General features: G+C 37.7%; 1 protein-coding gene across 3 annotated transcripts in view; it reads left to right on the top strand.

Moving 5' to 3' along the window:
- ZFAND3 (zinc finger AN1-type containing 3) overlaps positions 1 to 14,848 on the top strand; it is a 350,329-nt gene that overhangs the window by 286,675 nt on the left and 48,806 nt on the right. For all 3 annotated transcript variants that reach the window (XM_047735018.1, XM_047735019.1, XM_047735016.1), the window contains exon 4: positions 5,935 to 6,000. In XM_047735018.1, the coding sequence (XP_047590974.1) occupies positions 5,935 to 6,000 (66 nt within the window). The remainder of the gene's footprint in view (positions 1 to 5,934; positions 6,001 to 14,848) is intronic.

Below are 14,848 nucleotides of genomic sequence, written 5' to 3'. Positions count from 1 at the left end.
CCCGCATCGGGCTCTCTGCTCAGCAGGGAGCCTGCTTCCCTCTCTCTCTCTCTCTGCCTGCCTCTCCGTCTACTTGTGATCTCTGTCTGTCAAATAAATAAATAAAATCTTTAAAAAAAAATAAAAAAAATTAAAAAAAAGATTTAAAAAAAATAAAAAATAAAAAGGATGATGCATTTCTAATTAGCCCATAGTGCCTTTAGTTGGAAATTAATTAGATACTGTTATGTAAATGTCATGTTAATTAAGCAAGAATAGTGAAGTGTTATAAATCTGCAAAGGAATGGCTGTTTTTGTGTATTAATGTTTTCCAGTTACCATGAAAGAGCTGATAGTAGAATATTTGTTTGATTATTGAACTTCTGGCAGTTTTTAGCTGACTGACTCCTTGACAGTCCATTTTTCCTAATTGCTGTGCTTTAACGCATGGTATAACTGCAGCCAATGAACTCTGTGGATCTAGGAACCAAAAATAACCAGTCATCACAGCTGTTTTAAGAAAACCTTTCTGGGTAGATTGTTGATCTCTGTTATTTTCAAGGTTAAGGAGAAATACTGTTTTTCTGTATTTACTTAGCCTTAGATTTGGAGTGCCTAAGATGATTGCCATCCTAAACACAGCTGCTTCCAGGATTGTGTTCTCTGCTTCCTCCTTGAGTTGTAGTCTTCAACCAGTCTGTGGGACTGACTACTACATGGGTAGGCTCCGAGGTTTTTTTGACCGTTAACTCCATAGGAGGCTGACAGAAAATTTGAGAATTCTGCCACTTCAGCTTGAAATATGAGTGTTCGGTAGTTAATGGATACCTTTGTTCAGTCTTTCTGGATTTGCAGGTTATAGTGAAGTTAGTATGCAGATTTGGCCCCTGTCTTCAACTGTACAGGCCTGAAATTAGTACTGTTTCTCCAAGAAAATGCACTATACTTTTAGAAATGCTATAAAGATTTCTTGTTGGGAATACAGCTGAAGAATTATATTTCATGCCTCTCACATGGAATTGCAAATGCAATCCATAGTGCTACATTATGTATGACACCTTTAATACAAGAATAGAAACATCCCTAGAAGACAGAATAGCGTATTCTGACTTCTGGTCACAAACCACAAACTACCACAGACATTATTTACTTGTAAATTTCAGGCTCTAAATTGTTGAAACTTAGGAAGAAGTCCTTGAATATAACATCAAATGCAAAATGATAATCTGTCATTAAATATCTACAGATAATGAAGAAATTGGAAAAAAGATATTTAATACACTATAGCAAAAGAAAGCAAAGAGAACTTATAGTAATTGCCTAAAAGTTAGTTTCGTTTGGTTAATCTTAATATCATTTGGTTCAGAATCCCCAGAGAGCCTTTCATTAAACAAGGAATTTTAACTGTGGGGTTTTTTTTTTTTTAATACTTAAAAATCCAGAACTTATTTTCCAAACTCACTTGCCACTACCATACACTACAGGGTAATGGTGTAAATAATTCTGTGCTTAGAAATATATTTCTTTTCTGAACTGTGATCACACTGAACACGTAAAACACATGCACATACACATTCATCACATTCATTTTTAGAATGCAATTATGAAGAGGCTTCCTCACCTTGCTCTTCAGCTATTAGCTCTGTCTACCCTCCTGTTTGCAAAGAGGAAGAAGGGCCAAAATTAGAGCAGGGTTTACAGTGACTTATTGGACCATTTGCTACCCTCAGGCATTAGAAAGCTCAGTAAAGAAAAGCCAAGTCCATTCCTTGATAGAGCAAGTGCCCTGACTTTGACTCTTATATTAACTCTCAAAATTATTTTGTTTGCTATATCCACAAGGCACCCATGTTGTATTTTTATTGTTGTAGACAAAAACTTGAAAAGGTTCCCCTTGAGTGGTCCTTAATTTTCTGTTTTCATTTTAACAGAATTGATTTGGAATTATAGATGATCCCTGACCTAACAGTGGTTCAATTTAAGATTTTTAGACTTTAGGATGGTGTGAAAGCCATATGCATTCAGTGGAAACCATATTTGAACTTTGAATCTGAATCTTTTCTTGGGCGAACTTTGAATTTGGATCTTTCCCCAGGCTAATGGTATATGGTATGATACCCTCTCATGGTGCTGGGCAGCAGCAGGGAGAACAGCTCCCAGTTAGCTTCACCTTCACAAGGGTAAACAGCCATACACTTAGAACCATTCTATACCCACACAACCCTTCTGTTTTTCACCTTCAGTACATTGTTCAATAAATAACATAAGGTATTCAAGACTTTAGGCTTTGTGTTCGATGATTTTGCCCAACTGGAGGTTAATGGAGGTGTTCTGAGCACACTTAAGATAAGCTATGCTAACTATAATATTTAGTAGGTTAGGTGTATTAAATGCATTTCCACCTTACAATTTTCAACTTATGATGGCTTTATTGGGACATAACCCAATAAGTTGAGGAAGATCTATGATTGTGTAGAAGTAGATATAATCTGCTGTGATAACTATTTTTATTTGGGAGTATAGGAATTTTGTATGACAGCACAATTAGTGTAGAATATATGTGCAGTGCTCATATGCATCCATTCTGGATTTTAAAGAGTTTCATAGGTTATAGTCTTCCAGACCAAACTTAATTCCAAGCTTTCTATTTATAATATTGTCCAGTTATCAAAGCTAGGATATATTATCACTGCTAGTTACTCATGCTGTCAATTTGTTTTGGCTCAACTGTGGTTCCATTTGTACTTTTCTATAATGTAGTGAATACATTGGATTGGGTTGTTAGTTTAACAAGCTCTCTGGAGAACACTTTCATGATGATGCATATTGAGATGTGCAAAGTAGCCTTAAAGTTATTTGCGTATTTGCCAAAACCTACAGAAATTCATTCATTAGGAATTTTAAAAATGATCAACTCTGAAGCCACAGATTGAGGTAAAGATTTTACATTTGTAAATATGGTAGTGTTAATTCATGCATCCCAGCTAAATTTCTTTAGGGGCTTTGATTTGACCAATTCCTCCCTTCTCTCATAATTTTACTGGATGAATTATTTTATGTCCTTTTAAAAATGTATTCTGATAGTTATGGAATCTTGTGCTCCTTGCAGCTCACAATGTTGTGGGTACTCAGTGATATTGGCCAGATAGTGAGCTTGGAGTTAAAGAAAATGTTATCAGAAATTGGAACTGATTGGGCTGTTAATATTTACATTGTGTTCAGATGTTTTTAAAATGTGCGCTAAAATCAGTTCTTTGCCCACCCCCACCTATTGCATCAAAATTTCCAGAGTCTGGGTCTGGGAATCTCTATTTTGAAAATGCCCCTTTGACCTTTCTAGATTCTGGAGATGTTCTAATATTTTTATCTGATGGTTGTTACACAAATACATATATGTTAAAACCCTTCAGTGTGTCTATTTAAGATTTGTGCACTTCATTGTAGTATTTCATGCTTTCTGTAATACCTCTTGAACTTTTCTTTTTTTTTTTAAATCAAGTAAACCACTCCCAATGCAGGGATTGAACTCATGAACCCAAGATCAAGAGTTACATGCTCTACCAACTGAGCCAGCGAGGCACCCCTTGTAATACCTCAATTTAAAAAAAAAAAAAGATTTTTTTAAAAAGACACATTACTCTCCTGATTTCATTAAGCAGCTTGTTAGTGGTTACTTAACAAACACTATTAATTGCCCACTGTTCACATAGTCATAACCCAAGAATAGATGACAAGGTGGGTCTTGGCTCCTGGGAACATAAAATCTGATGATAAAGTGTCACATAATATAAAGCTTTATACTTTGGGAAGTCTTTTTGTACAGACTATCTCATCAACACTGTGGCTTATAGGCAATTTACTATCCTTGCTTTTTTGTTAAACTTATCCCGGATTACTCAGCAAGTAGGAGGTAGTTGCACAACTTTAAATTAAGTCTTTATAACAGCCTGTAATTCCCTAGAAATAAGAATGCTTCAGTTAACAACAACAAAAACCCAAATCACAAACCTCACATGGAGGCAAAAGCCAAAGTGTTTTTATGTAGCTGTAGAAGCCATTATCCAGAGAGTTCTTAATAGATATGGAATTTGTGTCAAATTTTCCTACAGTTCATTGTCACTTCATGTTGCCTTTTTAAAAAATTTTTTAAATTTATTATTTTTTAATAAACATATAATGTATTTTTATCCCCAGGGGTACAGGTCTGTGAATCGCCAGGTTTACACACTTCACAGTACTCACCATAGCACATACCCTCCCTCAACCCCCCTCCCCCCAGCATCATGTTGCCTATTTTTAATGTCACAGTTGTCCATTTGGACTCTGGAATTTCAGTATGTTAAGCTTTCTCTAGTGACTGTGATGTTTGTGGAAAAAATTTTCAACTGAAACACCTTGCTCTCTATGGCCTTCCTAACTTTTTTCTTATTTTATTTTATTTATCTTATTTTATCTTATTTTATTCTTGCCTCAAGAAAATTTTTTCCTCATTTTCAAATTTTTGAGAAGTATTTCCAGGAGATGCTGGCCGACATTAAGTATTGTTCTTCCTGATTACATTTAGCATTTATTGTTTGTTCCATATTCTTTGGCACTTAGTCATTTCACATTTAACTCTTTATTACTGTCATGTATTGTTCTTTATTTATGTACACAAATCTTGCCTTCCTAAAAGGATTATAAGCTCCCTGAGCATGAGACTATCCCATGTGGTGGCACACAGTAGGATTTTCTAAGTACTCTTTGACAGTAACAATACACTCAACTCGGTTTTTCCTTCCTTTTCCTTTTTCCCCCTCTGTGTCTTAAACCCACTAAAGTTCGTTGCTGTTACAGCCTTGGTGTAGGATAAAGTGGACTAATGAACTTCTTAGGTGGGATCTCTGGGTCCCAAAACCCATGGATATTGGTGGCATAAAATCTAAGAATAAGGCTCAGAGCTCTTTGTTCTTTTTTCTTTTTAATGGGTAACTTCTGTGATAAGAAGTCTTGTCATAGTTGGCATACAAGTATGCCAAGAAATCATGTTTCCCTTTGCAGTCATCATCACCTGAGGAACCTTTTCAAAATACTATAACATTTGCTTGTGTGTTTTATTCCTTTACGATCATCATCACTGGCCCTCATAGGGCATGCGAGAAACATTGGTATTCATGTTTATACAGCAGCTTCCTATTTCAGAAGGTAGGGCATGGTCCCCAACATGGGACGGTTGGAGTATATATCAGTATCAACTTAAGAATTTGTTGGTGGTCCTGATTCTGGAGAGTGAAATTACTGCTTTTCAAGCCCTCACCCAGTAACTGACTGTATCTCTTGCATACTCTTGACTTATGCTTATCTACCAGATATCTGGGCTCACAAAGATTCCATAAGAGGCCTCTCTTCCTATCATATTCTTATAATTAAGCTAGATATTCTTCCTTGTTCAGTAATTCTCTTTATATATTAAAATGATCCTTAGTTTTTTATAAAACAGTGTTTTGTTCCTTAGGGAGTTTCCCCTCTTTAAATAAGGCTAGTTTTGCAATAAATTCAAAGGTGGGATGACCGCTGAGATCAACTTCAGAGGGAGTGCTCCTGCTTTGGCTCTGTGGAAAAACTCATCTCCCTAAACTTACCTGGTAGTTTCCTCTTATGTGGATTGGAATTCTAATTAAAATTTTATCCTCAACTTCTGAACATTTTGAAACTCCATTGTTTTTTATGAAAAGCATGCTATGATATAGAAAGAATATGGACCTATGGTCTAAATAGCTGAACTGAAATAGGGTCCTTAGAATTAACCTTCCATTACCACCACCACCAGCCACCTCCCATCTTTCCCACTGCTCCTCTTCATGCATATTTTCAGGTTGATCCCTGCTTTGTTTTCAGTTTCTCTTTATCCAAGATAGCAACTTTGGGCATGTAGAAGATATGTCCTGACTGACATCCCTGCCTTTCTGTTTCTAGGTGGGCCATGCACAGACACAGCTCATGTCTCGTTAATCACACCAACCAAAAGATCCTGTGGTACAGGTACGTACATCATTCTTATCTGGATTCATTCTTATCTGGATTCCTCATAGAAATTAGCTACTGGTTTTAACATGGTGTCTTTCTAGGATACTCTCTAATTTCTTCCATCAGTTGTCAAGTGGTGTATTACGTGCTAAGTATTGGGAGTGAGGTAGAATGAACAGGGGTCAGAGTTGTGCTCTTTGAGGTCAAGTTGAGTTAATGCTGGCCGCTAGAACCAAGAAGATGGACATTAAAATTTATCTACTTCTTCATGTTTGAAGAATCTTGTTAAGACATGAAACATACAGAAAATACAGATAATTGCCTAGTTTCTGGCATGTGTGTAATTTGTCTAAGTCTTGGACCTACTACAAAAACATTATTTAAATAGTGGAGCTGAAGGGTTAAAGAAATTTTGTAGTACAGATAGTGTTTTAACTTGACAATTAAAGTATCCTAATAGTTTTAGAAAATTATTTTCTCCCATTCATCTTAAAGCTGAGGGATATGCTGAAATCATTCTTTTTAGGTGCATGGAATCCCAAACACACTTCTGTGCATCTGTGACATTTTTATTAAACATGAAGTCATGAATATTGTAGCTTTCTAAAGAGCAGTTGTAATGCCCATTGCTCCCTTAGTCTGTAGCTTAGTTTATTTTAAACACTATTTGCCTTTTCTAGTAATGCTGCCTGCTATTTAAAATATCTTAAAAATTTTATTTGGAAGAGTCAAAGTAATTATATTGTTTTTTTTCAGAGGTCACAGTTAGAGAGTCTTTTCCATAACTTAAAAAGTCCTTTTAACTCCCCAGAAGAAATAACACAAACTCTTTCTGTGTACAAAGTTAAACTGAAGCCTCAGTCCCTTTAAATGCTCCTAGTTTTGATGATAAACCTGAAACAGGGCCTGTCCTTGCATGGTTTCAGAGTAACGTCCAGGCATTGAACTCTAAGGAATTTAGTTTTACTCTTCTCTACCAATTTTGAGGCAGGGCGGGGAGTACATGAGATTGTACTAGTATGGTCTCATCCTTCCTGTGCCCAGTACCTGAGCTCTCCTGGGTAGTTCTGGTTGAGATAAAAGAAAGCTGTGCCCTTGGGTAAGGCCATCCTGACTGATCAGTGGGAAGTTAGAGAGCCAGCTTCCTATACCCACTCTAGCCAGAAGCTTGAAAACACTCAGAGCCCTTTGATTTCAGGCCCAACACTTAACATGCACCAGTGTACTTTAGTCTTTCTTCATTCCTTTCTTCCAGTCTTGGTTCTCAGAGTAGAGTGTACCATTGGCACTACTAACATGTTGAGGTAGTCAAGGAATGGGCTTCAAGTACATTGGGTCATCTGAGAGATTTAGAAAGGAGACTCATGTGCTCAGCGTAGACACTGATATTAGTAGGAACCTTCCTGAATATCATGTGCTTTTTTTTCTAGGCAGATCTCTTCAGTTTCTAGGCAGATCTCTTCCCTCTCTCTGCTCCCATACAATTTCATTTATCTAAAAATAATCACAGCATTTACTGCATGCTTACTAAATTACCAGGCACCATTCAATATGTTTTATATACATGTTCCCTTAATCTTCAGAATGGTTCTGCAAGAAAATTATTCCTCTTTTATAGATGACAAAAATGGGCATTCAGAAAGTTAAGTTTTTCTGGGGTGGTAATATTGCTAGTAAGTAATAGAGTCAGGAGTTGAAAACAGATCTTTTATTCTTTTATTGTTTCTAAATTTAATTTCCAGTATAGGTAACATACAATGTTATATTTGTTTCAGGTATACAGTATAGCAATTCAGCATTTCTCTGTATTACTCAGTGCTCATCCTGCTAAGTATTATCTTAATCCTAATCATCTATTTCACCCATACCACCACCCACCTCCCCTCTGGTCACCATCACTTTGTTGGACACAGATCTCTCAGATGCTAAAGCCTGTGTTGTTTCCCACCACATAATGTTACTGCTTATCACATTTTACTGTAATCACTTATACTCCCAGCCAGTCAGTGGAAAAACATATCATTGGTGAAATATGGAGAAAGAAAAACGGGATTTTGAAACATTGCATATTGTGAAGTGGTTCTAAAAATGTTGAGTTCTAGAAACAGATCTGATGTCAGATCCTAGGTTAGCCACTTAACAAAATGTGATTTGGGGTAAATAAGTTAACATCTCAAAATGTGTTCTTCATCTGAAAAATGGGATGAAAACTCTTTCTCATAGGTTTGATTTGAGAAATAATAGATATAAAGCTCACATAATCTTCAATAATGGGACCTGCTACCATACTATAATCACTAAAGATTCTGTGTGGTGTTGATGGTGTTGGTATCACATTAATATGTATCTTAGGCAGAAAGAAGAGTAGAAGTTATTTTTAACAGAATGGAATCTAGTTTCATTAATTGATACTGTTGATCACATTTTTTGTTGTATGTCAGTACTATATCAGGAACTGAGGGTAGAAGGCACATGATGAGGGAGGCATTGAGTTCTTAATCACACATTCCCAGGCCTCCTTTTAGGTGAATATAATACCTCTTAACTAAAAAGAGATTGAGACTTTCTGGCTTGGAAGGAAATTAATGCACTGTGCAGGTCACTCCCAAAAAGCCTGAAGGAAAGTTGAGATTTCCTAGTGTGATACTTCTTTTCGAAAGCCTGCCTGTGTCCCCTCAGGCTTGTTAAACTAACCAAATGGCTTCTGCCTTACACAGAAGGGTCCTGACTTCAGAGGACAGAGCTTCATCACTTTCAGAGATAAATTAAGTGATTTGCTTTGAGAATCACAGGTTGACTGTCTTTGTTTCTTCCCATCTTTCTGTCCTGGAATGAGAAGGTTGCCCATTGTGGGGATTCTGGGCATTTTTTTGGGGGGGGGGGTGGAATCACCACCAGTTACTACTGTTGTGTGGCTGGAGTATCTTGTATTCTTTTCTTTATTGTCTAGTCTTCAAGAGTAGGACGCAGTGCTTCTAACACATGCCCTGGTTCTTCTGCCATAGTGGGTACCGAAACTAAAGAATATCTTTAGTTCTCCTATAGATCTCTCAGATGTGGGCTTCAGGTGTAGGTGATCAGTAGTAAATAATTACCTTACAACCACATGTTATTTCTTATGAGCTGTAGAGTGAGACCCTCTGTATTAGACTATACCAACTCTTCCTAGCCAATCTGTCCATACAAGTTTGGACCTAAAGCAGCTCCTAGCATAATAATGACATTATAGGGGCACCTGGGTGATGGTTCACTTGGTTAAGTGTCTGATTCTTGATTTTGGCTCAGGTTAGGATCTCAGGGTTGTGAGATCAAGTCCCATGTTGGGCTCCATGCTGGATGTGAAGTCTGCTTAAGATTTCTCTCTACTGCTTAAGATTCTCCTCTACTCCCCCATGACCTCCATCTCTAAAGATAATAATGATGATGATGATGATGATGATGTTATATTAGAAAAAGGATACTTAGGCTAGAATCAAGTGGTTGTTCTTTTTTAAGATTTTTATTTATTTATTTATTTGACAGAGATCACAGGTAGGCAGAGAATCAGGCAGAGAGAGAGAGACAGGAGGAAGCAGGCTCCCTGCTGAGCAGAGAGCCTAATGCTGGGCTCCATCCCAGGACCCTGGGATCATGACCCAAGCCTAAGGCAGAGGCTTTAACCCACTGAGCCACCCAGGTGCCCCTCAAGTGGTTCTTTAAATGAGTGATCTCTGAAGAAGGGCATATAATAATAGTCTCTGAGGTATGAGGAGAAAATAATAAAAGCTCTTCATCTCAGCCTTTTAAAATTTCTGTTTTCCAAACTTATTTCATAATTATATATTAGTCTATGCACATAGTTTAAAACCAGCAAGTACACAGAGAAATATATATAATATTAAAGGTATGTAGTCAAGTATTTTAGAAATGCATGTACACTCAGAAAATTGACCTCGAATAGGTCATTTCTTTGTACTTTAGTACAAAGTACTTAGTACTTTGACAATTAGATACGAAGATTAGCATTAGACACATTAGTACGTGGCCTTTATACATTAAGGCCTGAATGGTTGATTATGTCTCTGTTTTTCAAGTGACTACTTTTTGGTTAGAGGGTATTATAATTTAGAGAGGTGGACAGAGCTTTAGAGTGGTTGGTCTGTAACCATCAAAATGAGAGTGGGAACTCTTTTTAAGAAACTGCTTTGTGAGAACTGTGAGTCTAATAAGCAGATTGCAGAAAGGAGCAGTAATGGCAAATGAAAGATCAGTTTGTATTTGTGAGCTAGGTGAGAAGGGCTTTTCTTTAGATGCTGGCTTTTAGCCACATAGCACTATTAACATATAAACTCTTTGTAATCTTTAGGTGGGGGGTGGGTGGAGAACGCACTGTGATCATTGTGGTATTTAAGCAGAGAAAAATGAAGTGAAGCTGTGTGTGGCTTTGTCGAGCTTCAGGGTATCTACAGTCAGCAAAGAGTTGAGAAGTGCCACCAAGTCTCAGGTTGCCTTTGGTTAGAATGTGAGAGTTAAAGCATTTCATACTTTCAGATTACTAGAGAGAGGTTTCATTTCTTCCAAAAGCTCAGAATGTTTTGCACATGTTCCCTTGTTAATTCTCACAACATTCCTGCCAAGAATGAGTATATTGTGAAAGAAAAAGTTCACTTTCCTTGGCAACAGACTGCCAGAAGATTCCCTTTTGTCCTTCATCTTTTTTATCAAGTTACTCCTTAAGCCAGAATGTAATCCAAGCTATGGTCACCTCCATCAGATAACTGTATTTTGAAGATAATTTGGATGTTCAGGTGAATATATGAGGTCCTATTTTTGTGTTTAAAGTGCCTTATGGGACAGGAAGGAAGTTTGTTCCATTTTCATAGGATTTCTTGTTTAAAGACCTGACTTTTTCTTCATAAGACTTTTTTTTTTTTTTTTTTTTTTTTTTTTTTTTTTTACAGAGAGTTACAGCAAAAGAAATAAGTTGTTTTGTGTTTCATTTATTGGCGCTTGCTGTTGATGAACCTTAAATTGTAAGCTGTAATGGACAGAACCATGTCTTGTCTGAAATGTTTCTGGAGAAAAATGTGTTTCCACTAGGATCCTTGAACAGTGACTAACTCAAGGACCCTACTTCTTCAAAGAGGGGCTTTAAACAATTCTTTGCTCTAGGCCCTACCTTGAATATATGAAGACTTTTTAGCGTATGAAAAAAGGAAATTGTGCCTTTCCTAGTTCACCACTCTTATGTGCCTTTGTTTTTTTGTTTTTTGTTTTTTCATTTTAATAGTCCCTTTAAAAAAAAAAAAGACTGTACTTATTTATTTGAGAGAGAACACAGGCAGGGGAAGCAGCAGAGGAAGAGGGAGAAGCAGACTCCCTGCTAAGCAGGGAGCCTGATTCATGGCTCCATCCCAGAACCCTAGGGATCATGACCTGAGCCGGTCAACTGCTGAACCAGCTGAACCACCCAGGCACCCCTGTAGTCAGTCCCTTTATTTCAGAAGTTAAAATAAGGAAAAAGACATACAAGTTTACAGACTTGATGATACTGTCAATAGCCTTTTGGTTTACCATATCTATATCTACTTTTACTCTTTTTCCTGCAAGTATGTTGCGTAAATAATATTTTCTCTGATACGATTGAAAAATTATGGTTTTTAAATGCTGTGTGTATGTTAAAAATAGTGATTATAATTAGGAAAATAGCAAGTAAAATAACCATTTGTGGGGCCATAAGTGAGCTGTAGTATTGCCTGAGATGAAAGCAGATGGGACTAGAAACTGTCCCATTAAACATCAAGGCAGGTTTTTCCAGAAGGTGTCATCAGTTCCACTCTTATAAGGATGTTAATTCCTTTTAACTGTATATCCCTTGCTTTTAAATTTTTTCTTTTTTATTTTTTTCCCCTTTCTGTTCCTTTTCCTTTTCTTTCAAAAGCTCATATTAATCCTTTGGAGTTATCTATTTTTCTTTTAGTATGATGAACAGTGACATGAACTAGATACATTTATATTGCTCATTGTCCGCCCCCCCATCTCCCCCCCCACCCCCCCGCCAACGTTTTCTTGATTCTCTTCTTTTAGACAAGCTGCTTATGTTATTGGCTGTTCTTACAAAGACCAGAGAAGAAACCCCCTTTCACCTGGGAGTTAGGAGAAGATTGATGTACTGAACACTTTCCACATCCATGTTCAGAAGCCAGTTAAGGGGAAATGTTTCATGGTTGCTTATATTACCAGGAGGTTTATATAAGATCTTTTAAATTGATTCAGAAGCAAAAGGGTGGTAGTGTTAAATCAGAGGTGGCCCTGTACATCTGAGAAATACTTACAGTTGTGTGTTTTATCTCCTGGTAGAGTCAATCAATATTCATGGAAACTTCTCAACCGGCTGTATGGGTCAATATTGCATACTGTTACATGACCCTTCTGTAAGGGATGCTTTTTGCTTTAGAGAGACGAGACTTTGGGTATGAGTTCAAGTGTAATTCAGTTCTCTGTTTCATTCTTTCTCCTTGGTCCTTCAGGTATAGCTTTTCCCTCGGGTCTGCAGTATCAGCATTTAAGACAGAAAATTAGAAATTTGACCTACTTATGTAATACGCAAGTTCCCATCAGGAGACTATTAGGGAAGATATAAACCTTTCATTTTTTATTAGCATTTAATGTAACCATTGAAGAAAGATCAAAACAGTAAATCTGTCATGGTGAAGAAAAAAGGATTAAAAAAATGTTTTACCTTGTGCACTCATCTTGGGTCCTAAAAGAGTTCATTGGATTCCTGGGGCAAGGGACAAAATGGATAACAAATATTTGGCAAGATTGCAAACATTTCTGTAATCTAAAAGGTCTGCCTTCCTGTGTTTTACTGTAGAAAACAAGCCACAGGTTACCATGGTATGCCTTTAATGGCTGTTTACTGATACTGTATGGTTTTTGGCAAGTAGGTGGGCAACTGGAGAAAGGAAATAATCTGCTAAATGCTTCTTCTTGTGTTGGCTTTTATTTTCTGTAAAGACGTTCACCTGCCTGACTTGTTGCTTATATTAAAGAATAGAATGAGGTGATGAGGCACTGTATAAAGAGATGCTTTGATGTGATTTGATAGCCAATATGTAGATAATAGATGATTTTCAAAAGCACCTCACATGATGTGTAGATTTCAGAAAGGATTGGGGAGAGGTTACCTGTAAATGAGAGTGGTTGCCACCAATTGATGTGGTTGCATTATAGGACAGCTAGACATATAATGTGTATGTTTGCTGAACTTGAAGCCAGAGGCTTGTTTTAAAGGACTTGTTTGAGTCTTGTTCATAAGAAGCAGTATCTTCTTTGAAAAAAGGCTGATCTAAGTGACGACCAAGCCAGGGTGCCAGTCTTGTCAGGAGGCATTTTTGCGCTCGATGGATAAAAATACTCTCCAGTATTAAAAGGAAGTGTGATGAGACCCGCTGCTGTTTTGGATGTGCATACATGAGGAGGCTAGACTTTGGTGCTGAGCCGCTTGTGGTGCACATGTTTTGTGCAGACTCAGTTTGCTTACATCCTTGAATGCAGTTACAGCTGGTGTGTGTGTTGGGGGGCAGGTTGTGGGTTTGTTTGTTTTTGCATTTGTGGTCATTTATTTTATTTTATCATAGCTTGCACTCTTACCAAGGAGAAAAACCTTGAACTTATATTAGCTGTTCTATTGCTCCACTGGGACAAAATGCCTGAGCCAACACACTATTTGAAAAGAATATCGAGGGAATTTAATTACCCCTCTACGTCTTTGGAACTTCTGGATTTGGGGTTGTTTCAGGTGCTGCTCCATAGCACATAGGTAGGTGCCTGACAGAGGGCAGCATGTTAGAAACACAGCTTTCCTTAAGCAGTCTTACCAGAAGGAGTATGATAGAGCAGCCACAGAGCTGCATTATAAATCAGCCGAGCCTTGCAATGATACTGCCCATTAAGGAGACTTTTTTTCCGCCCTACTCAGTTCCTGGCTGTACTAATAGAACAGCGCATCAAGCAAGGCTGTAAATAAAAGTTATTACCTAATAGGTGGGTACCGAAGTGGAACGGACGGAGCTGAGGCATGGAGGCCTTATTACTGCTCATCAGCAATTATAAACAGGATAAAGTGTCTGGGACTTGCGCTGATGCAGCGAGGCTAATAGAGGCTGGGAATGACACTAGCAGTGATAGGATGATGTATGCTGATGGGTTTTTACTGCCTCATAGTGCTGCTTGCTTCCAAGACAAGTCATGTTATCCGTTTTCCTGCTTGCTCATCTATCTGAAGAGACAGTCTCCTATTGCCTGTTCTGCCACCAGGTGGGCTGGCATTTATTCCTCATACCTGTGTCTGCTTCTGAGGCACTCCTGTGTGCAGAGTCTTAAATATTTCATAATCATGGCTGATTAAAGCTGGAATCTTATTGTATTGCCTGCTGTCATGGATATAGATCACACCTTCAGAAGTGGTTGCTTATGTGTAATATAGGACCAGCTGAGAAACTAGTCAGTCAGCCAGGCCAGTACTTTATTAAAAGACCACTGTGACTGTAGGAACATGCTAAAGAACTGATAAGCATGTGTCTCGCCCCTGGCAGCTTATGGCTAAAAAGTCCAGAAGCATAAATATAACAAATTCTATAACATTCTATAATATTGCTAAAGCTTTAGAGAGCAAGAGACATAGCTAATGTTTATTTTTTAAAGTGAAGACAGGGAGGATAAATTATGCTAATTATTTTTTTAAAAGATTTTATTATTTATTTGACAGAGAGATCACAAGTAGGCAGAGAGGCAGGCAGAGAGAGGGGGAAGCAGGCTCCCCGCTGAGCAGAGAGCCCGATGTGGGGCTCGATCCCAGGACCCTGAGATCATGACCTGA

Source organism: Lutra lutra, chromosome 6 (genome assembly GCF_902655055.1).
Source record: "Lutra lutra chromosome 6, mLutLut1.2, whole genome shotgun sequence".
Taxonomy (NCBI): Eukaryota; Metazoa; Chordata; class Mammalia; order Carnivora; family Mustelidae; genus Lutra; species Lutra lutra.
Note: the sequence above shows the minus strand (reverse complement) of the source record. Positions and strands in the feature narration are given on the sequence as shown.